Source organism: Ursus maritimus, unplaced genomic scaffold (assembly GCF_017311325.1).
Source record: "Ursus maritimus isolate PB19 unplaced genomic scaffold, ASM1731132v1 scaffold_22, whole genome shotgun sequence".
Taxonomy (NCBI): Eukaryota; Metazoa; Chordata; class Mammalia; order Carnivora; family Ursidae; genus Ursus; species Ursus maritimus.
In genome coordinates this window covers 48,093,241-48,113,617 of record NW_024424675.1, presented here as the reverse complement: position 1 = coordinate 48,113,617, position 20,377 = coordinate 48,093,241, and the positions used below count along the sequence as shown (strand labels likewise).

The 20,377-nt window shown below is 55.6% G+C and overlaps 1 protein-coding gene across 1 annotated transcript in view; it reads right to left on the bottom strand.

Annotated features, from left to right (window-relative positions):
- Window positions 1-6,868: 6,868 nt before the first annotated feature.
- MYT1 (myelin transcription factor 1) overlaps window positions 6,869-20,377 on the bottom strand; it is a 37,176-nt gene continuing 23,667 nt past the window's right edge. The window contains exons 15-21 of the mRNA XM_008688140.2: window positions 16,356-16,418; window positions 15,908-15,991; window positions 11,974-12,195; window positions 10,776-10,867; window positions 10,051-10,154; window positions 7,368-7,511; window positions 6,869-7,009 (exon numbers count right to left, since the gene is read on the bottom strand). Coding sequence (XP_008686362.2) covers window positions 6,869-7,009; window positions 7,368-7,511; window positions 10,051-10,154; window positions 10,776-10,867; window positions 11,974-12,195; window positions 15,908-15,991; window positions 16,356-16,418 — 850 coding nt within the window. The remainder of the gene's footprint in view (window positions 7,010-7,367; window positions 7,512-10,050; window positions 10,155-10,775; window positions 10,868-11,973; window positions 12,196-15,907; window positions 15,992-16,355; window positions 16,419-20,377) is intronic.

The following is a 20,377-nucleotide window of genomic DNA, read 5'->3' as shown; positions in this document are numbered from 1 at the left end:
TGTGTCTGAGTTTTCTCCATATATGACACAAAGAAGTAGTGTCAGACCAGGGTTCAGAGGCCTGCCCACAGGGTCAGTGTCCCTGGGATGGAAGCACCCTGAGGAGCTGACACCCACATTTCTTTTTTTAGAAATAGAGAGAGGGGAGGGGCAGAGGGAGAGGGAGAGAGAGAATCTTAAGCAGGCTTGACTCAGGGCTCAGTCTCACCACCCTGAGATCACGACCTGAGCCGAAACCAAGAGTCGGACGCTTACCCAACTGAGCCACCCCCACATTTCTAAAGTTGTGAGTCCTAGGGTTCAAGGGTCCCCTCCCCCTTTGCCAGCCCCTCAGACTCTCCTCCCTAGCTTATAACTTACAAGAGGAAAGGCTTGAGGGGAGAGCATGAGTGGGCAGCAGCCTTGGAGAAGGGAGGCCAGTCTGGGAAGACCAGACTCTGGAACTTTTGGAATGCAGCTGTTGGTGGGCCAGACCAGTTGCTAGCAGAGCTGGGAACAGATGTACTCACTCCTCAGGCACCTAGACTCGGGGGTGCAAACAGGAGGGCCCTGGCTGGTGCCTACAAACCCAGACCTTACCTGGCAGCTGTGGTCACATGTAAGGTGGCTTGGCAACCCCCCAGAGGCAGACCTTGGAGCTGGGAGTGGTGGCTGACATAAATGGGGAGATGCAGGGAAGGGGAGGTGAGTTCAAGGGTTCCTCAGAGTATTGGGGGTTAGTGCCTGACCTGGGGCCTGGGCCCACACTTTCCACCGTCTCTCCCTCCCTCCTTCAGTAGCATGTGTTGTGGACCCCTCTACAGAGAAGGGAACCAAAGCACAGAAGCTAGAAATGACCTGCCCAAGGTCCCCAGCTGTGAGACGGCCCCTGACTCAGACGGAAAGAGCTGTGTCTGAAACCAGGAGCCCCCACAAAGGGGAATTGCCCAGTACCCCAACTCTCGTCCATGCAGCCACCCCTTGCAGACACATTTCCTGCCCCCCGCCCAACCCTACAGAGCACACATCCCATACTTGGCTGATTCCTCCACGTGGTTTCGTAGGCTCTGTACGTGGCTGGTGAGGGAGGTGGCTAGAGACTCTCTCAGGGAACATCTGTCTGGAGCTGCCCAAACGTGCTGGGCCTTTCCCTTGGGCCGCACCAGCTCTGACCCTCACCCTTAGCCAGAACAGCACAGCGGCTCTGTGTGACCCTCCATGGAAAGGGTGTGAGTGCTTGAACAATGTCTGAAGGTCACCAGTCCTGACTGAGGGCCTCAACGAGCAGGGCAGCTGCATTAGCCCGTCCGCCCATACCACCGGCCCCTCGGGCATCATGATACTGTTGGAAGTTGCCCCAGGACACCCCCACATGGTTGGGGGGGGGAGTGGTTAGTGTCTGGGGCAGGGTTCTATAGGCATGGAGTGGGCCTTGAGGCCTGAAGCGGACCAGCATCATCACAGGCCCCTCTCACGGATGCCTCTGAGGCAGCTTCCCAGGGACTCTGAGCTGGTGGAGAGTGGGGGCATTCGACTGTTTCAGAATGACCCGGTCTCCACTGCGGCGAACGCACATGCCCTACTTCTTCAGATGCCCCCTCTTTCGGTACTGATAAGGAAACTGCAGCACAGAGAGTCAACTTCCCAGGGCCTAGTCAGTGCCAACGGTAGTCTCCAGCCTATGGCCATTATGAATGTCATATTCATAGGACTCTTGGGGACTATGAGTCAGGAAGTTTCCCCACTGCTCAAGATTGTGGGAAGGCTGTGCATCAGGAAAAAGACCCCCCTCCCCCACACATGCACACATGATTTCTCAAACAATGTCAAAGGGTTCCAAACCCCAGAAAGGCTTCCCCAGCACTGCAAGAAGGAAATGTCCCTTGGGGTCTCTCCCAGAGTTCTAAACCCCAGAAAGCCCCTCCCCAGATTCAGCACTACAGGAAGGAAATGTGCTTGAGGGTCTCTCCCAGTGATCCCAGACCTGCTTTCAGGCCCCACCTCAGACGTGAGCTTGGCAGAAATCACACAGAGGGACAGCACCTGGGATGGGGCCAGGCAGCTAGCTATCATACCCTCTGGGAACAGCATGAGCGTACAAGTGCGGTGGTGACTAGGGAATGATCAGGAATGTCCTGGAGGCCGCGATCCCAGTACAAGGACCACGTCTTAGCCCTTTCTGTTACTGACTAAAAATGTGTGCAGGGGGAGAAACTGCCTTTAGGAGCCTAGAATAGGGATCTTGGACAAGCCTAACTGTCCTGTGGGAAACCCCTGGCCAGCTCTAGTGACAGAGAATCAGCCGGGCAGCCCAGACCAGCTGATGGGGGCAAGGAGAGGCCAGTGCAGGGACGTGGTCCACCCTGCTCAGCCCTGCAGGCAGGAGGAGCCGGAGGGTCGCTGGAGAACCTGCCCTCGCCTAGATGAACCTTCAGTCTGTGTCTGGTCCCGGCCACCTTAGGGAAGGGTCAGAGCCCCCCAGAAGGCAGTGGGGTCTGCCAGGCCAGCTGTCCCAAGACTGGGAGACCTGTCTGTCCACACTGAGCCTGGACAGATTCTTCCTGGTGCCTCCTGCCTTCTCCTCTGGCTCCTCCGTGCCCACTGGGTCTGACCTCTCCATGGGGCTCAGCTGGGCTGGCACCCGTTCCTCTTCCTGAGGAGGACAAGCCCCAGGGCCAGAGGCCTGGTGTCAATCCTGGCTGCATAGCCAATCCCTGTGTGACCCCGAGCAGCCTCCTGGGCCTCAGTCTCCTGGTCCGTATGATGGGGACAGTCCTGCACCACAGTGTTGAGAGGTGGGCTTGTCATCGCTTCTCTCCTGTACTTGCTCGGGGCTGAGCCAGGTAGGGTTTGGTGTGGGGTGACTCAGCTGTGACTGACCGAGCCCTTCCAGATTTGGTGCCTGATAGGCTCTTGGGTTATCAACCTCTGCTTGCGTCTCAAGCAGCGGCTGGGGGGGATGGTGTGGGACTTACAAGCACTTCTGCTTGGTCTTCACAGTACAGCAGGTGGGCCTGGGTGGATTCCTTATCGTCTTAACATAAACAGCACCAGGTTTCTCCTTTGCTGTTTTGACAACTTCTACAGAGAGAACCACGACAGAATTAAATACAAGGAAAACATTTTTGACAGTGTGTGAAAGACACGGGCAGAAATGTGTCCAATTTGGCAGAAGGCACCCTAGGAGCAGCGATGGGTGGGTCTAATGAGGGGATGTTTGCTGGCAGGGTGCTGGGGAGGAAGCTGTACTTTCCTCCTCTACATCCACTCCCAGGATCCCATGTGGGAAGCAGGGTGGCTCTGTGGGCTTCCCTGCCCCTCCCCCTAGACCCCTCATCCTGGAAGTGGCGGACTGGGGATGGCGCCACAGGGCTGAGACTGTACCAGCTCCTCCAATTCTGTGGGGCTCCCGGTGTGCCCCTAAGACCTATACTGGCTCAAGAAGCTGCTGCAGGGAGTGGCCAGCCCTCAAGAGCCAGAACCAGCCCAAGCAGACACCTCAGTTACTGGGAGGGGCTCCCTTGGAGCTCAGCAGTCACGGTGTCCACACTGTCCCCTATGGTGGACAGGGCATGGCTGGTGCCATAATACATGCATCCCTGCACAGCTAGACATGTAATCCAAAGAACCGCCTGTTTTTCCTCAAATCACACACTGCCCTCGTTAGGCCAGCACCCACGGGTGGCCCTGTCTGGGCAGCACACACGACCTAGTTGGTGTTCCGTGGTGACATCAGCATCCATGTGCTGGCTCCTCTATGTAGCTTGCATGTGGCCATGATCTCTTCAGCTGGATGACGGCTGGTATCTTGCTGGGCCCAGGGACGGTCAGGCTGGGAGCAGCCAGTGGGCTAATGTGGTCGTCTGGGTATATGTCCTGTGGCCTGTGGGATGTCCAAGTGGAGTCCCAGAAAGTGCTAGAACCGGGAAAAGCAGGCTTAGGAAACAGTGTGGGAGTTCTCTGCAGGTGGCAGACATGAGCTGTAGGGATGTCGATTCAGGGAAGGAGGGAGGCCAGGATATGGACTGGGGCATCCCCTGAGGGGCATCCACAGGGACAGGGCAGGGTGGGGCAGAAACCAGGAAGGGGCCATAGGCAGATGAGAAGAGGGCCCAGTGGAGGAGGGGAGGAGGGAGCCGTAGAAGTTTCCAGAAGGGAAGAGACCAGGCTTCAGAAGCCTGCACATGTAGACACTAAGAGGCCCGAGAGAGGCAAAGACAGTGGGAAGCAGGGGTGGGGAGGTGGGTCTGGGGTGCAATGAAGGCTCATGGGCAGCTTTCCTAAGGGTCAGCTGCCCCCACAAACACACCAGATGCCCCCTGACTCGGACAGGGTTTGGAAATGAGGTCAGAATGTCTAAGAATTTTCCTTTGTCAGGTCAGATGGTAGCTCCAGTTTGGCCTTTGGGGCCAGATTCCCAGGGAGGTCAAAAGCGGTGGACAGATCACATCAAATATCCAAACCGAAGTCAGGTCAGAAACCCCAAACCTAAGTCTCACCCTGGGAGAGCTGGAGTTACAGCCAACACTAACGCGTGGAAATAGTGGGCTGCCACTGCAGAGCCAAAAAGCCAAACAGAAGAGCTTAAGCAACAAGGAAAAGAAGAAGTGGAGGGGGCGGGGAGGATGAAGAAGAGGAGGAGGAGAGGAGGAGTGCATTGCCCCACATAACTGGGAAGTGCAAGGGTGGATGACCTTCAGGTATGGCTGGATCCAGGAGCTCTGAAAGGATCAGCGTCCTCTCATCCTCCTTCCACTTCCACCATAATCTCTCCATTTCTCAGCTCTGCCTCCCTCCAGAATGTCCAAACTGTCTCCTTATGGCCAGAAGAGATAGACTGTGGCAACCCCCATTCCACCCTGCAACCCCACCCCCCCACGACCCTACCTGGTTGGACAACCCCAACAGGAAGACTTCTCTCTGAGCCCAAGAGAAAGTGGTGCGTTGCACGTGCTCAGTCACGTGGGAGGGGGCAGGGCACCGTGACTTAGATCTCCTAGAACCACACCTTGGGGGAAAGTTGCTGGTTCCACATGTGGTATCAAGAAGAGACCCAGATGGAAGAGTCCCCAAGAAGGTGACAGAGGCCGGCGTCACAGCACACACCGCTCCCGTGCACAGTCAGAGTGGACTTTTATTAGGAAATCACCCTGCAAACACACCGAGAAGTGCTGTGCTGTGGGTTCCACGCGTTTCCTGAGGAAGGGGATCACAGTATCGGAGCTGTCAGAGGGACAGGGAGCCTGGGAGAGGGGACTGCTCAGTGCTGCCTGTGGCCAGCAGTCCTTCACAGCAGCGCGACTCAGCCATCAAGAACCAGCACACAGACGCAACACGAGGATCACACCAGAGCACACACGGCTGCGCTACACTTAAATAAATAATAACTACAGAATTCTGTTGGCCGTTGTCTGTGCCTGAAACAAAAGGAACCAAAGGGGTAAAGAAAACCAAAAGTCTTTCTTTCCATTGGACCCAGGGAAAAATATCCCCAAATTATCAAAATTCCTCAGTTACAAAATACTTTTTTAGAAATTCCATTATTAAAAGAATAAATAACAAAATATATAAAAAATAAGTTGGTTGCATCAAAATTATAAGAAGACTTCTATATAAAGAAGTTACAGCAAGATTTTTTTTGTGGCCTATCTCATAGTCCAATAGTTAATTTTGCTTTGATTTCATTGATTTCCCTCTCATGGTGTCCTGGTGTGGGGTCTGGTTGAAATAGTATAAAATTAATAAATAAAAATGTTAAATAAATAGCAAATGTTAACATAAGAGGTTGTGAATATACTTACATCTTGACAAAATTAAATAATTTACAGAATAATTAAACTAACTACTTTTTTATTTCTTCCAGGAAGTGCAATTTCTCTACGTTTAAATACTAACTTGGAATTGTAGTCACAATCGATTTGGACTCTATTTACATGTTAGGAACATTGTGTTTAACACTTTCTATTAAAATTTTTTTCGCATCTTGAGTGGATCTAAAAAGAAATGAATCTTGGTGGTCTCCGAATTAGGAATTTATCCCCTGACTTTGCTGACGCCGTCCCCACCTCAGTCGAGCTCGGCCGTGACCCGGGCAATGCGGCAGTGACAGGTCACCGGCACGGGTGGACACACAGAGAACCAGAGACCCTGGCCCTGACCCAGACCTGGATCTGTCGGCTGCAGCCCCAAGAGGGGGCGTGACCCCGAGCTGTACACGTCTGTGCAGGCAGGGGGTGCCAGCCACCCCTAGATATGTGAGGTGCTTTCATGTGGAACGTCCAGGGGCATCCCAGGTTACAGTCCTCAAGGGGACCATGGGCTGTAGGTCTATTTCTAACCCTCTGGAACAGTGCTTTATTCCATCCTTAAGACAAAAATGAATTAAATGAAAACAGAAAACACACTTGCCACATTGACCTCACTGAGCAGACACGCACCCTGGGGCGCGTGCTCCAGGCTGACACTGTCACACGCACCATCCGCCCCGTGCCCACGGCTACCCTCCCAGCCTCGACAGACAAAGGAATACTGTGGTTGCAAACTCCAAAACTTCCCTGAGAACCTTGTCCATGAGCTTCCACTGGAGACTTTGAGCTGCTCTTCAGATTTCTTTCAAAAAACAAAAATAAATCACTTTGTAGTATGCCGTGCCTTGCCCTGCACTCGTGTGGGGAGGTCAAGGCCTCCAGCCTGGCAAGCGTAATAAGAAGGACACGGATTTCCAGGCACCCCTTTGGATAAGCCTGCCTGAGGCTGCCCTGGGCTGCCAACTAGTCACTGTGAGTTGGGAATCTCCACTGCGGGGGCAGGGCGAGGGAGGTAAACGATGGAGCCAAGTCGGGGTGCCCCAGGTGTCCCGATTGGCAGGGTGGCTTCTGGACGATGAGGTCTAGACCTGGATGCCCCTCACAGCCCGTTTGATGCTCTCCAGGAGGTCCTTGTTCTCGGGGTTCTGGTAGCACTCCTGGTTGGAATACATGTCAGTGAGGGTGCTCACGTAGGCATCGAAATTCTGCTCACATATTGGCTCCTGGAGAACAGAACAGGGTTAGCGAGCCCCACCCATGCAATGGGCCCCATGATTTTCAGAAGCCACAGAAATCCATGGATGAACATAGAACGCCCCCTGAGACAAGCCCACACCTATCAGGGGCACCGCTGGCACCCTTGGGCTGAAACAATCATGAGTATTCTGCTGTGGATTCCTCAACCCTTCCGGAGCGCTAGAGCTGCCACGGCCAGCAGCCTGCTGGGCAGAGCGCCTGGATCGGGGCCCTTCTGGCAGGACCCCAGACACAGAGGGGTGCCCTGCCCTCCTCACCTTCCCCAGAGTCCTGGGGGTCAGCTACCAGCTGAGCTGAGTGCCCACAGGGCCACATCCTGCTTACCATGTGCGGAAGGCGGATGTTGGCGAGACTTTGGATAAGGGCCTGGCTCAGGCCCGACAGCTCCAGAAACAGGGCTTCATTCTGCTCCTCGATGAGCTTGTTCTCCTCTTCGATGTTCTTTAGGCTCTTCTCCATGGAGGAGATCTGCACCAGACCAAGATGGGAAATGCCTCCTGCCATGGGTGTCCCATGAACCACATCCCTCACGTCCTCCTGGGACACAGCCAGCATGCTAACTGTGCCACATTTCATGTCTCTCTGGGAGAGGGTGAAGAGGCAGGGACCCTGGTCCCTGGACAGAGGAGGGGATGCACTGACTGAGCTAGGGACTATGTGGGGCCATAGCCTTCTGTGCCACATCTGTCCTGTAGGGCTACGGAGGAACACGGACTCCAAAGCACCCTGATCTCAAGTCCCAGCCCAGCACCAGCTATGCAGTTAAGTTCACCATGTTTCTTCTTCTTTTTCTGTAATGGGATTACTGCATCCACTTTGTGGGGTGTCTGACCACTTTCGGGTCTTCCCCCCACCAGAGAGACTGACAAAATGCCTTAATAACCCCGTGGAAGGCAAGCAGAACGGGCAACTACTTCTCCCTCTGCAACTCCTGGCTGAGTGGAGCCAGTCATTGACTCCTCCAGCACACCCTCACAGTGACAGTGACAACAGGGCTGGCGGTCATGAGCAGTCCTGCCTGCTCTGATCAGCTCAGGTGAGCAGACAGGTGAGGCTCAGGGTCAGCACAACCCTATGCAGAGGTTCACAGCCAGAGTGGGGAAGGTGGAAAGTCTGCGCTGGGGCCCAGTCTGGACGAGACTTGCTTGGGAGGGCAGTTCCCAACCAGGATCCCAAAGGAGCCTTGGGCAGAGGCAAGCTCACACAATGTGTGTAACTCTTTGAGCCATCCCCTAGGTGCAGAAAGGGGAGCTGCCTTTTAGGAGGCAATGGATGGGGTGGAGGGCTTTCTTCCAACCACGTGGCTGGGAAACATCACACCTGGTGACAAGTCTTTGGCTTAAAACAGTTTGAGTAGGAGTTAAGGGCCTGCCTGCTCTTTGCCTGAGCCTTTCTGCAGAGCATAGGACTGAAAACTCCCTCTAGGGGAAAGGGGGCTCTGAGTCAGTCCAAAAGGATGCTAGTGAATAAAAAGGTGGAAATCAGTAGAAAGAAAGAAAGAAAGAAAGAAAGAAAGAAAGAAAGAAAGAAAGAAAGAAAGAAAGAAAGAAAGGGGGGAGGAGGAGGGGAAAGGGGAGGGGAGGGGGGAGAGGGGAGTGGAGGGGAGGGGAAGGGGGAGGGGAAAGGGGAGGGGAGGGGAAGGGGGAGAGGGGAGGGGAGGGGAGGGGAGAAATCAGAGGTGCTGCTCCAAGGTTACTTTGGGGAGAGAGAGAGCAGTGAGAGACAGAGAGGGTGGCAGTCGCACAGTGATGTGTCTCGGCACCCAGAGATGCCCCAATACTCGTCTGCTTCTACTGCGTGTGAGCCTGGGGAAGGTGATGCATGGCAGAATGAAAATCCTTCCTGATCTCTACAGGCTGATGCTATTTTTATCTAGGCTTCCGAGTCACAGGAGGTCAGCATAAAAGCCTCTTGGCTGATGGAAGAAGGAACGGCATAACAAGACACGTGGGGCTCCAATATGTCACACTGCAGCCTCTGGGAAAGGGCCTCCCCACCTTCCCATCTGTCCCTTCTGCCCTCAGATCCTGCAGGGCCGGGTCACCTCCTTGTCCCTCTGTCCCTCCAGCCATAGGGGACAGAGCTATGTGTAGCCACTCCTTCTGTGCCCCCAGCTCTGCTCTGGCCCCCTACTCAGCAGCTAAAGTCAGGGCTTCTTTTCAAAATAAAACTCTCATTGCATTTTTTTTCTGATGACCAATGTTCATTTTGGGGAAATCAGAGAGATACGACACATACACTTATAGTACTTTGTAAACCTACCACACAGCAATAGTGACTCTTTCAGGGTCAGACACTTTCCCATAGAAATGCGTTTATCTTACAACAACCTCACGGAGTTGATTCCTATTATCATCCTCATTCTACCAGTAAGGACATCAGTACAGACTGATAGCAGGTTTGTCAGGTCACTAGGCTGCTACACGGCAGTTCTGGGGTAGAATCAGACTCCAGCCAGGCCCTCAGAACCCACCCTGTAATACTATTCCTACTGACAGGGCCAACAGCCAACCCTGACGGGACCCCCAGCATGGGCACCTCAGGACCCCTACTGCTGGAAGAACTACCAAAGCTGGCAGGTGGCTTATTCTGAGCATCCCTGAGCGCTGCACCATCAGCTCAGACTAACAGCGACCTGAACGAGCTCAGCTCTCCTGCCTCACAGAAGAGGAGGCTGAGGACAAGGACCCCCTTGGGTTGGGGGGAGGTGGCTGGTGGGCAACCTAGGACTGCAACTGCGCCACCCACCTGGTACTGCACCTGAGACTGCAGCTGTGCCACCCACCTGGGACTGCACCTAGGACTGCTGCTGCGCCACCCCCCTGGGACTGCACCTGGGACTGCCGCTGCGCCATCCACCTGGGAGTGCACCTGAGACTGCAGCTGTGCCACCCACCTGGGACTGCACCTAGGACTGCTGCTGCGCCACCCACCTGGGACTGCACCTGGGACTGCAGCTGTGCCACCCACCTGGGACTGCAGCTGGGACTGCTGCTGTGCCACCCACCTGGGACTGCAGCTGCACCATGGCGGCCTCCATCTCAGAGTTGGACTCGTTCAGGTCATGAATCTCCTGGTTCAGCTGCTTGATCTCCTCATCGTTCTCCAATACTGCTCCAGAGAGAAACCTTGGTTGTGGCTCTTGGCTTTACGCCCAGGCCAGCATGTGGGGGTGCAGTGGAGGCCTCTTTTCTAGATGGAACTAGGGATTCTTTCCAAGCAGAGGCAACTGGCCTGGCATGCTGGGCACCTCGTATCCCACATGTCATGCTGGAAAAGTCGGTCTTGGAGACTAGTAGCATGTGTCTACATTTGCCTCCTGACCCTGGGTGATGGGTAGGATCTCTCCGGCAGGTATTAATCGCTAAGATAAAGATGGAAGTTTTCCAGGTGGTGCTGAATTTCCTCAGCTTCCCTCTTCCTTGAAACTGAGTTCACAACTCCACAAACCCCGAGAACGTGGCTTCTGATGCTGCCACTAGGGTTCTCTGACGCCAACACTTAGCAATATCCAGGTTAGAGCAAGCAAGGCCACTTGAGGGCCAGGAACCCAGACTCCAGGCAACCAGGGGTTCAGACCTGAGGCTGGGAGACCTGTCGGCTCAGGTCAGAGGTCTATCTCCACCATGACTCACTCCAGGAGGGACTCTCTCCCTAACCCCTTCCGCCAGCACTGCTCACTCACCCAGGTCACAGAGATCACTTGGACGAACTGCAGGAGGGACACCTTACCATCACTCGTCTTGAACTTCGTGCTGAGAACCTCATCCCCTGAGACTTTTCCCTTCTTTCCAGCAAAGGTTGCTCTGGGACAGCCAGATAAGCTGGAAGCAAAGGTCACACACCAAAAACCAGTCCAAAGTCACAAACCAAGAGCCAGTCCAAGATGGCACATCATAGTGAAAGCCAAGTCCTCGCTGGCTGGCAGCCTGGTAGGATCCTGGCTTGGAACTTTCTCCTTCATCTCCTTTTGCCCCCTGCTCCCTGGCTCCAGCCCCCAAGCTGTCACACTCCTTATTTAACAGCCCAGGCCTTTCCCAGCTCGGGCCACTGCCCTAAAGGTTCATCCCCAGATGATGTGGGGCCAGCTCCTTACCCACTTCTCAGAGAGGCCTTCCTCACTCCTCCCTGCCGCTATTCTCCCCACAGCATCTACCCCTTTGGCTGTCCTAGGTAGCTCACTCATTTCTTTGCTTACAGTCGGTGCCCCACCCGCTTGGCCCAAATTAGCTCTTGTTCTCTGCTCTATCTCAGGGCCTGGTATGTAGTGGACATACCAGTAAAGGCTTGTGGAACGAATGAGCTAATTAATCTTGTAGGTGGAGAGACTAGGGCAGAACAAAAGAAAGACAAAGAAGGTTTCTGAAGGACTGTGTGGTAACCCCCTGCACCTCAGCCGACACCTTGACTGCCTGTCACCCAGAGGAAGCGAATGGGGGTCCAAGGCCCCCCAGCCCTGGAGCAGGTACTGGGGGGGGGGGGGCAAGTGAGAGCCCAAGCAGGGAGGGCTCTTGTCACCATGTCCCCTCCACAGCAGGCAGAGGCCTAGACCCAAACTTCAAAGAAGAGGCCCCAGCGGGAGGGGCAGGGCATGGGGTATAACAAAGCCTCTAGGAGAAGCTTGCGGCCTGTTTCCAGAGTGCACACACCAGACTCAGGGCTCTGCTTGCTCTTGCCGGAGGGACTCTACTGGGATGTGGAAGGAGGCTCATGACAGCAGCCACATGGGGTGACATGTGTCACAAACACCATGATCCGGTCCCAACAGATTGCCTGTGGCTTCCCCCAGTCAGCTATCAGTCTGGGCCTTGCTTTTTCCTGGAGAAACTATAGGCCAAAACTGAGCTCTAGTCTGGCCCTTCCTGAAGAGCCTTGCCCACACGCCCAAGGCTGGGGTCCCAAGGAAACACAGAATGTGCAGGGCAGTTACCTCCTGTGGGTGAGGAAGCTACCGTTGGCATGGCCGGAACCATCACAGCCCGGAGTGGGGCAGGTAGGCCCCTCGTTCTTCAGTGACTTCCAGGAAAAGGGTGAGCCATTAAGGGAACCCTCTTTCTGCCTCCGAGCGGCCAGTGGGCAGCCAGATGCACTTCTGTGGGAAGCGTATTTGCCGCTGATGTGACCGAGCCCCACACAGCCTGGAACAGGGCACCTGGCACAGAGAGGTCAGAGATGAGCACAGGGCACTGGAGGAGGAAGGAGAAGCCCAGAGACTCTCCCAAGCCAGACACTGAGACTGCTGGAGGCTCCTGGATAAATTCCCACTGACAGGCGATTCCTGAAGCCTTCCCAACCAGACACGAAGGCAGCAGGGATCATGCTTCCTCTCCAGACGCAACCTCATGCCCCCTGCACCCCTGGAAGGTCAGCAGCTGCCCCCTCTCCCCACCCCCCACGGGAGCTAGGATGCCCCTGGGCCCTGGTCTAGCTCTCTGGGGCCTCTGGATCTACACCTAGACCTTGCTGCCACATCGCGTCCACATCACCCCAGCAATGTGGAGGCCATTCCCTGGGGATTTCACCAAGCACAGTGCTGGGGGTTCTGGGGGTCACAGAAGGACACAAGTACACTGCAGCCAGGCAGTGTGGGGACAGCAGGGGCTCCATCACCCCACAGCATCCCAGAATGAGACTGTCATGGCATGATGTCCATAGATGTCCCAGCATTGCCACATCCGAAATGTGTGTTCTGGAAGGAAGAACCCAGGCCACGGGGCTCATGCAAGAAAGACTCCTGCCTGAGGCTGGCTTGGAATGGCATTTTCCTTTGCTCAGGTTGTTCCAGGACAGGGAGAGAATCCCCTGAGGAAATAACATATGCCCCAGGAACAGGTGACGTAGCTGGAGAAAGGTCCAGAGTGAGTCCCCCTCAGGCTGCCGTTGGAATCCGTGCACCACAGAGAACCGGCTGCTGCACAGGGCTCTGGGCATCCGCCCTCGTGGCCGTCAGGAGGGACCTGGACCAGGAACTCCCTGCGATGCCTTCTGAGCACGACATTTCAGGATCGTGGGATCTGAGCTCAGGACCACCTCGGAACCAAAAACTGACCGAGGACGACATCCTGGCCCTGCAAGTTCTCCGTTTTCTCCCTCTAGCAAACGAGACTCATATAATTTGCCGTTTGTTTTCACCCACTTTTTATGGGCTGCAGACTGTCAAACACAAAGGACCCTGAAAAGGGACACATTGCCCCAGTTTAGACAGAGGCCCCTGGGGTGGGGAAGTCAGAGGCAGGACGTCTTCTGGAGGGCAAGGGCTGCCCTGGGGCTCCTGCCACAGCAGGTGAGGGGACAGGGCCTCACTGCCCAGAAGTTGCCCCCACACTGTGGCCTTGCCCCCAAGGTGGCCACTGCAGACATCTTCCCAGCCTCCTTGGCCTGGAGCCGTCCTCACTTGTCTCCTCTCTTGGTGCCCGTCCCTCTCTCTTCTTCGTCCCACTCATGTGGGCCTCCGCCATGCAGGGTGGCTACTGAGCCGGTCCAAGGTCATCTCGGCAATCAGTCCAGAGTGGAGACACAGCCACGGGCCCTGCGAGGAGCTTGGGGAGGATCCGCTCTATGTCTGCCCCTCACACCTGGACGCCGCCCAGCTGTGGGGTCCCAGCGGACACCCCGAAGCACTTCTGAGCACCCGGCAGCACAAGATCAAAAGACCAAATGAGAGGCAGCTCTTCATGGTTACAACACACAGTTGACTCTGAACTCCTTTTACTCACATTCTTTGCAAAACCCTAACCCTCCTCAACAGGAATGATTCCCTGGAATTTATTCATAGTGGGTATTTCAGACATGTGGACGGTCACACTGCTTTTCTTTCCCTCCACATCCAGTGTCCACCTCTTCAGAGCTGCAAGGTGACCTCACGTAAGACGTGTGTGGGGTGCCATGTCAGGCAGCTTCTGCACCTAGCAGGTGAGCCGGTGGTGGGGCCACCAGGACCCCAAGGTCAGAGGCATCTCTTCTGTTGGAAGCCGGTGTGGTTGGGGACGGCGGGGGAGGGGGGCTCTCCACAGGCGATGGGCGTGGAGCTCCTAACCCCACACCGGAACATCCACAGACTCTTCATTTTGGTCAAAGGGATTTACCACAATGTGCCAATATGACTTAATCTTAAATGGTACAGACACAAGATGTCATAAAAGGGAATTCTTCCTCCAGCAGGCCTCCACAATCACATGCTCACGAAAGCCCGTCACGCCACAGGAGCACCGATTAAACTTTCTGCTGCAGTCTGCACTTGTTTAAAAATGATAATCAATTATAAATACAGTTAAAGTTTATGGCTGGAGAGGAGGCGCTATAAAATGGAGGTGTTGAATGGGCAGCCCCCCCCCCCCCCCGGCCATGGAGCCATTAGGAACTTCTTCCATCCTCTAAATGCTGACCTGCTTCTAAGTCATAGTCTCCGCTTGGCTGCAAAAATCTTGTTTTTTAAAAAGCAAAGTCGACAGCACATTAGGAGGGAACCATCTTTCCCAGTGATTGAGCTTGAAAACGCTGATCTTGATCATTTGCAAATGCAGCACAATTCACTCAGCGTAACCCTGCAGCAGGACCCGCACTACATCCATAGCGGCTTGCGTTTATACGGCTTCTCAGAAGGGTAAATGCTCTTCCTCCACCCTAGCATTTAGTGGGCTGCATTCGTGACACTGACATCCACATACTTGGCATTTTTGCGTTAGCATTCACCAAATTAAATAAACAAGCCACAGCCTTTTTACACCAAACAGCTGGTGGGGCTGGCCCCTTGGAAGGGTGTGATGCTGGTCAGTCAGGTCTGTCCTCTGTGGCCAAGCAGATGTTCAGGTGCAGCTGGGGGAAGCTCCAAGGAGGACCTACTGACTCGTGGTCCAGTTTGCTCCCCTCTGCAGGGGTGAGCATCCACTGTGCTTGGCCCAAAGGCAACACAATCAGGGCAGACGGGCTTTCTGAGCACCTGCCTGGCTATGCCCTGACCAAGAGAGCCCCGAGGCCGGCACTGCAACACAGCCAGAGCCGCCCCCTTCCACTCTCCAGCTGGCAAGGGGACCCACAGCTCTGTCCACTGTCAGCTCTGAAAGTCCTGGGGAAATTGAATGGTGGGTCACTCTGTTTGCTCCTGTGGCCCAGCCTTGCCCCTACTGGCAAGTGGGGGTTCAGGGGGCAACTTCCGTTCTGGAAGCATAAATTTGCAACGATGCAACCCCTTCCAAGTGGGGCACTCACGGGGTCAGAGTTCACACACACTCCCCTGATGACATGTTAGGCACCCAGTGAGGTGGTCAGCAGTGGGTATCCAGGGCTTCGGTCACGTAAGGCCCAGGATGTCCTTGCTCCTCCGCACAACAGGGTCGAGGTCCCAGTTCAGGGTGACCCTCCTGGGCTCCCTCTTTCCACACCAGCTCCCTGCAAAGCTATGTGAGTGTGCAGACACACATGATTCAAAGACTGCTCATGTCTCTAACCAGCCTGTCCTCTTGACTCCTGCACCTGTCCTTTCCCATCAGACCACAGCCGTGCAGGTGTCAATACCCATGAACACCCTGTGGGGCTGCTCCATGCCCTGAGCCCTCACCCAGGTGGCCATCCAGGTGCATGGGCAGCAGGGCCCTTTGCCTCTCCTGGCCCCATCCAACACCCCCAGACCTGAGAAGCCCAGACAGGAGCCAGTGCCTGTGCATGCCCTCGATATGACACACATGGCTCACAGCTCCTAGGTGTCCATATGCACAGCAGGAAAACTTCCACTGTCATTGACCAGCTGTGTTAATGAAAAAAGAGTCTAGAAGGAGCTTTTTAAAATTATAACACACAGGAGCTTTTTAAAATTATAACACCAGTTCTGCAAAGCAACCACGGGAGTCAGCAAGACCCCAACTCACTTCATCAGCTCGGGGTCTTCCTTGTCATCCTTTGTGGGTGTCACCCTGGCTCCACTTTTCTTGGCACGAGGGCAGCCTGACAAGCTAGTTTTGAAAAAGGAAAAAAAGCCACCGTGGTCCCAGAACAGCAACTTCTCACACCCATCTGCCCCACCCGCCCCCTCCAGCTCTGTGCCCAGCAGCCCCCAGGGGGTCCGGAGGGAGCGTCTGTCCTGGCGCACTCTCAAGGGCAGGAGGGCAATGGCAGGAGGTGTCACCACGAGCCCCTAGGTCTGGTGGCAGAGGGCAACCTGATCGGGCCTCAGGAACGACAATTCAGATTGCAGAGACGAGCCAGGCTCCAGCTGCCAGCAACACTAATGTCTTCTTGGGAGCACTGCAACTTCATCTGAGGAACAGCCCCACCCCACTCCATCCGGCCTGGCACCCCGGGGCACGGCGGGCTCACCTTCGGTGTGAGGCGTAGTTCCCCGTTATGTGGCCAGAGCCATCACAGCCGGGTGTGGGGCACCTGTGGAGGACAGCGGAGCTGGAACCAGAGCCAGGGAAGACCCTTGACCAGAAAAGGACCCCATCTGTGCCCAGCCCCCATGTGGGCCCACCCACCTCCTCAGCACTGGTCTCAGAAATGGCCTGCGCATCCCGGCCAGCCTGCTGCTATGACTCCCGGCCTTCAGAACGTTGCCACCCCATCTCCCCAGGGGTCTAAGAAGGCCAAGACAAGAGCACATCTCCACTGCAGGAATGATGGGCCCCTATTTCGGCCTTCTATGGGGTTCTAGGCTGGACTAGAAGGTTCCAGAACACATATGGGCCTTTAGACAGCATTCAGAAAGGCAACCCTAACACCTAAGATGGGTCATCTTCCTTGACATGACTAGGAGGAAGAGGGGTTGTTTTCATGGAGGATTGCCCCCACGTGAGCAAATGAGCTGATGTCTACTGAGCGCCCATGACACGCCATCCACAGCACCGGTCCCTAGAGGTGTAACTCTCCGTGAGTGCAGAATTCACACAGCCAGCGGCTGGTCAGGGGCGGCAGGCACTGGCCAAGGGTGAGGAGGGGGACAGAAAACACAGAAGCCCAACTTGATGCGTCTAAAATGTCTGACAAACATATCACGTAGAAGGTGGAAATTACACTTTAATACACAAGTATGGGTTTTCTTAAAATATGTTTCCCTGAATGTCCACAGCGGAAGAGTGAGTGGGTTCCTGCTGGTGCCAGAATGGGGAGGTGCGCCTGATTCTGCAGGCGGGTCCACCAGCCACCTCTGGAGCAGGTCTGCCACTTTGTACCTTGTTCCGTGGAAGGGCGCAGCTCCGACGGTGTGGCCCCTGGCAGGACCTTGGGGCTTGCATCTGGAATCTCAGAATATTCATCTGCCAGTTCTGGTTTCATCCTCACACAGAGAAGAAACCGTGGGAGCCGGGGCTGTTTCTCAATATAAAAGTGGTCCCAAGAGGGTTATGGGGACTCACACCAACTAAAACAGAGCATAGGTCTCTGCCTCTCAATCAACAGAGTTCTCTGAGGCACTTAGGCCCCGGTGCTGTGCCCACGGCCCTTCCTCAGCATCCTCTTCCCACGGCAAATGCAACATCTGGCGTTTGGAGCAGGACAGAGGAAGCCGGCGCAGCCAAAGGACTCCCCGCCGCTCTTCAGCTACCTCTTAGAACTCAGCAGGACAACACTGCCTGTTCCCGTCGAGGAAGCTCAAAGCTGGCATGGCAACCTGGAGAGGTCAGTGCCCATCCCACCAGCTGCTTCTCCAGCCCTTCTGTCTCTCAAGGCACCCGCTTCATCCCTGTCCTGTGGGCCACACATGGGATGCCTCCCTGGCCAGCCAGCAAGTCAGCCAGTCCAGTCACCCTCCTGCTGGATTTAGGGATAACTCAAACCCTGTGAGGTTATGATGGCTTCTACTCTGGTCATGTGTGGTCGCATTCCAACCCACACGTGTCTAGGGCGTGGAGGTTTTTGCATTTTAATAGAAACCACACATCACCTCCATCTAGGGGGGCTTCACCCCTTTCACACAAACCCCCAACTGGTACAGGGTCCTGTTGGGACACTTGGTGTCTCTGCCTCACCCGAGGTCCCAGGATGCGAGCTGCTGGGGTCGGCCCCTTGCTGTGGGCACCAAGTCCTTCAGGCATGTCCGGGTATGCCCCCACACGACTCTCTGCTGAGGCCAAGGCCCCACTGATGCCCTGCCGCCCCCTCCTCCGCTCAGAGTGTCCTGTCAAGCAGTGTCATGGCCCGCGCCAGCAGAAGCCCTGTTCCTGCTCTCTGGAAGGCTACGTGCAGAGACTGAGGAGGGCACTTCTCCTTCCTGGGTTTTCAGGTGCTCGGTGGCTGCCTGGAGCTCCACTGCTTCTCAGCCTCAGGCAAACAGAACTCAGGCTCAGTCCTGCAGGTGGTGGTTAGGGCATCAGCAGCCCCAGGCCTCGATGCCCGTAAGTGCAGGTCCAGACTCCGGTGCAGACCCCATGGCATCTGTGAGTAAGGCTGGCAGGGGAGACCACGCACATGGCGATGGTCCCTGCCAGGCCCCAGCAGAAGGGGGCCCACTGAGGCACACCTTCTCCAGGCAGGGGGGCCACCTACACTCCTCGCCGAGCCCGAGTCAATGGCTTTTCCCAAAAAGGCATGGCCTGCAGAGGGTGATGTTCGTGCGGCTGAAGAAGCAGGTGTCCGTGCCGGGTGCTGGCTGTGTCAGCCACTCTCGTGCCCCTGAGGACCCACAGGGTCAGTTTCAGGAACCCTCCCGCTATCTGCTTCTGAGTGCGTTCTCTGGGCAAGAGGAAGAATCCTGTGTCTAAGGGACACACTGCAGCTTGATGGCACACACCAGGTCTCGCCTCGGAGCCTCATCCCTGTCCTGCGGTGGGGAGGCCACCCCACCCTGTCAGAGCCCCCGTCACATCCTTGCAGGGCGCCTGCACCGCAAGTCCACACACAGACTGGTCTGAGTGGCCCGGGGCAGCGGTGTCCCCAGCCCCTGACCACACTGGGCACTTGGTAGGGAAGAGCTAACGCCCTTGGGATGCGATTAAAGCACAGAAAACACGTGATCAGAGACCATCACCGCACCCAGTTGTCGATAGGGAGGCCACCAAAGGAGCCCCGTTTGCAAGGCAGTGATGTAGGTGTCTTTTCCTCCCTGGGGACAGCTCACCTCCCCCCCTCACAGCCACAGGCGGGTCAGGAGCAGCTGCTACGAGACACACACTGGACAGGAGGAGGGGGAAGAACTATCACACCAGCACCACACTGGAAGCTGCCCACGTCCACCCCAAGCCCTTGCTGTGGCCTGAGAGGACAGAGTTGACTCCCACAGAAAGACCTCTGGAGCCAGAGAAGAGCTTGGGAGGAGTCGGGGCACCTTCCCAGACCTTGCCAAAGCTGATGAGTGACTTGTTTCCACACAAGGAAGACCTTCCGCTGCGATTTCTAAACAAGTTTGGGTTAAGGCTCCTCACGGGCTCTTGGTCGTAGACAAGCGCTAACCCTCCCGGATGACCATGTTTCCAGACCCAGACCAGGCCTCGGGCACCTGCTCTGCAGGAGGAAATGTCCTAGAGCTCTAAAATCATTCAGGCCCTCAAACTGGAAAACCATGAAAACTAATTATAGTAAGACGCAAGTTGAATCGGAAAAGGAAATAGGAAAAAGGCACATGGGAAAGACGTTAAGAGAAGAGAGGAAGGAATGGGAAGAGGGTTCTGAGCTCACAGGACAGATGGTCTCACTAGACACCTGGGGCTGGACACGGCCAGTGGATGAGTGAGTGTGTGAATGTGCCATGATGACCCGAGCCTCAGAAAACGTCTACGTGAAAGCTGTTAACTCGCAGAAGGACGACTCTGGTGGTGAACGTTGCCCACAACACAACGGGCAATGACACACTTCTGGCTGCTGGGACCTGAACAGCCTCCCCAGGGTGACAAAGAGGAGGCTGGCAGGAGGGGGGCACCCTTAGAGATCCACAGCCTTCTGCCCTGTTTCTAAATCAGCTCAGGTCCCTTGGAATCCTTTGGCAGCAACAGCTCCTCGTCTTGGAGGCCCTAGGGCCCTGGCTCCTAACTGGCCCCAGAACGGAATGAGCCTAGATTCAGGGGCACCCAGTATGGAGGCCCAAGGGAGGGACAAACACCCCTGAGGAGGGAGTGAGCAGAGAGGACAAGAGTAGGACCTCCTTCCTGAGCCTCTGCTCGGCCTGGGAGCCCAGGATCAGCACTGCATGGCTCAGGGTCATGGTGGCTACAATGTCACAGCTCAACTGAATGCATAAAAGCCAAAGGCTACGACAGTCCCCAACTCCAGCCCCCAGAGGACACTGAGAACCTGGGAAACCTCTAGGTGCTTGCATCGCACTTGAGAAGGGCGGTCAAGCAGGCTGGTGGGTGCCCACAGGGCCTGGCCTGCCTGTGTGTTAGGGACAGGGAGGAGAAGCAGAAAGAGGG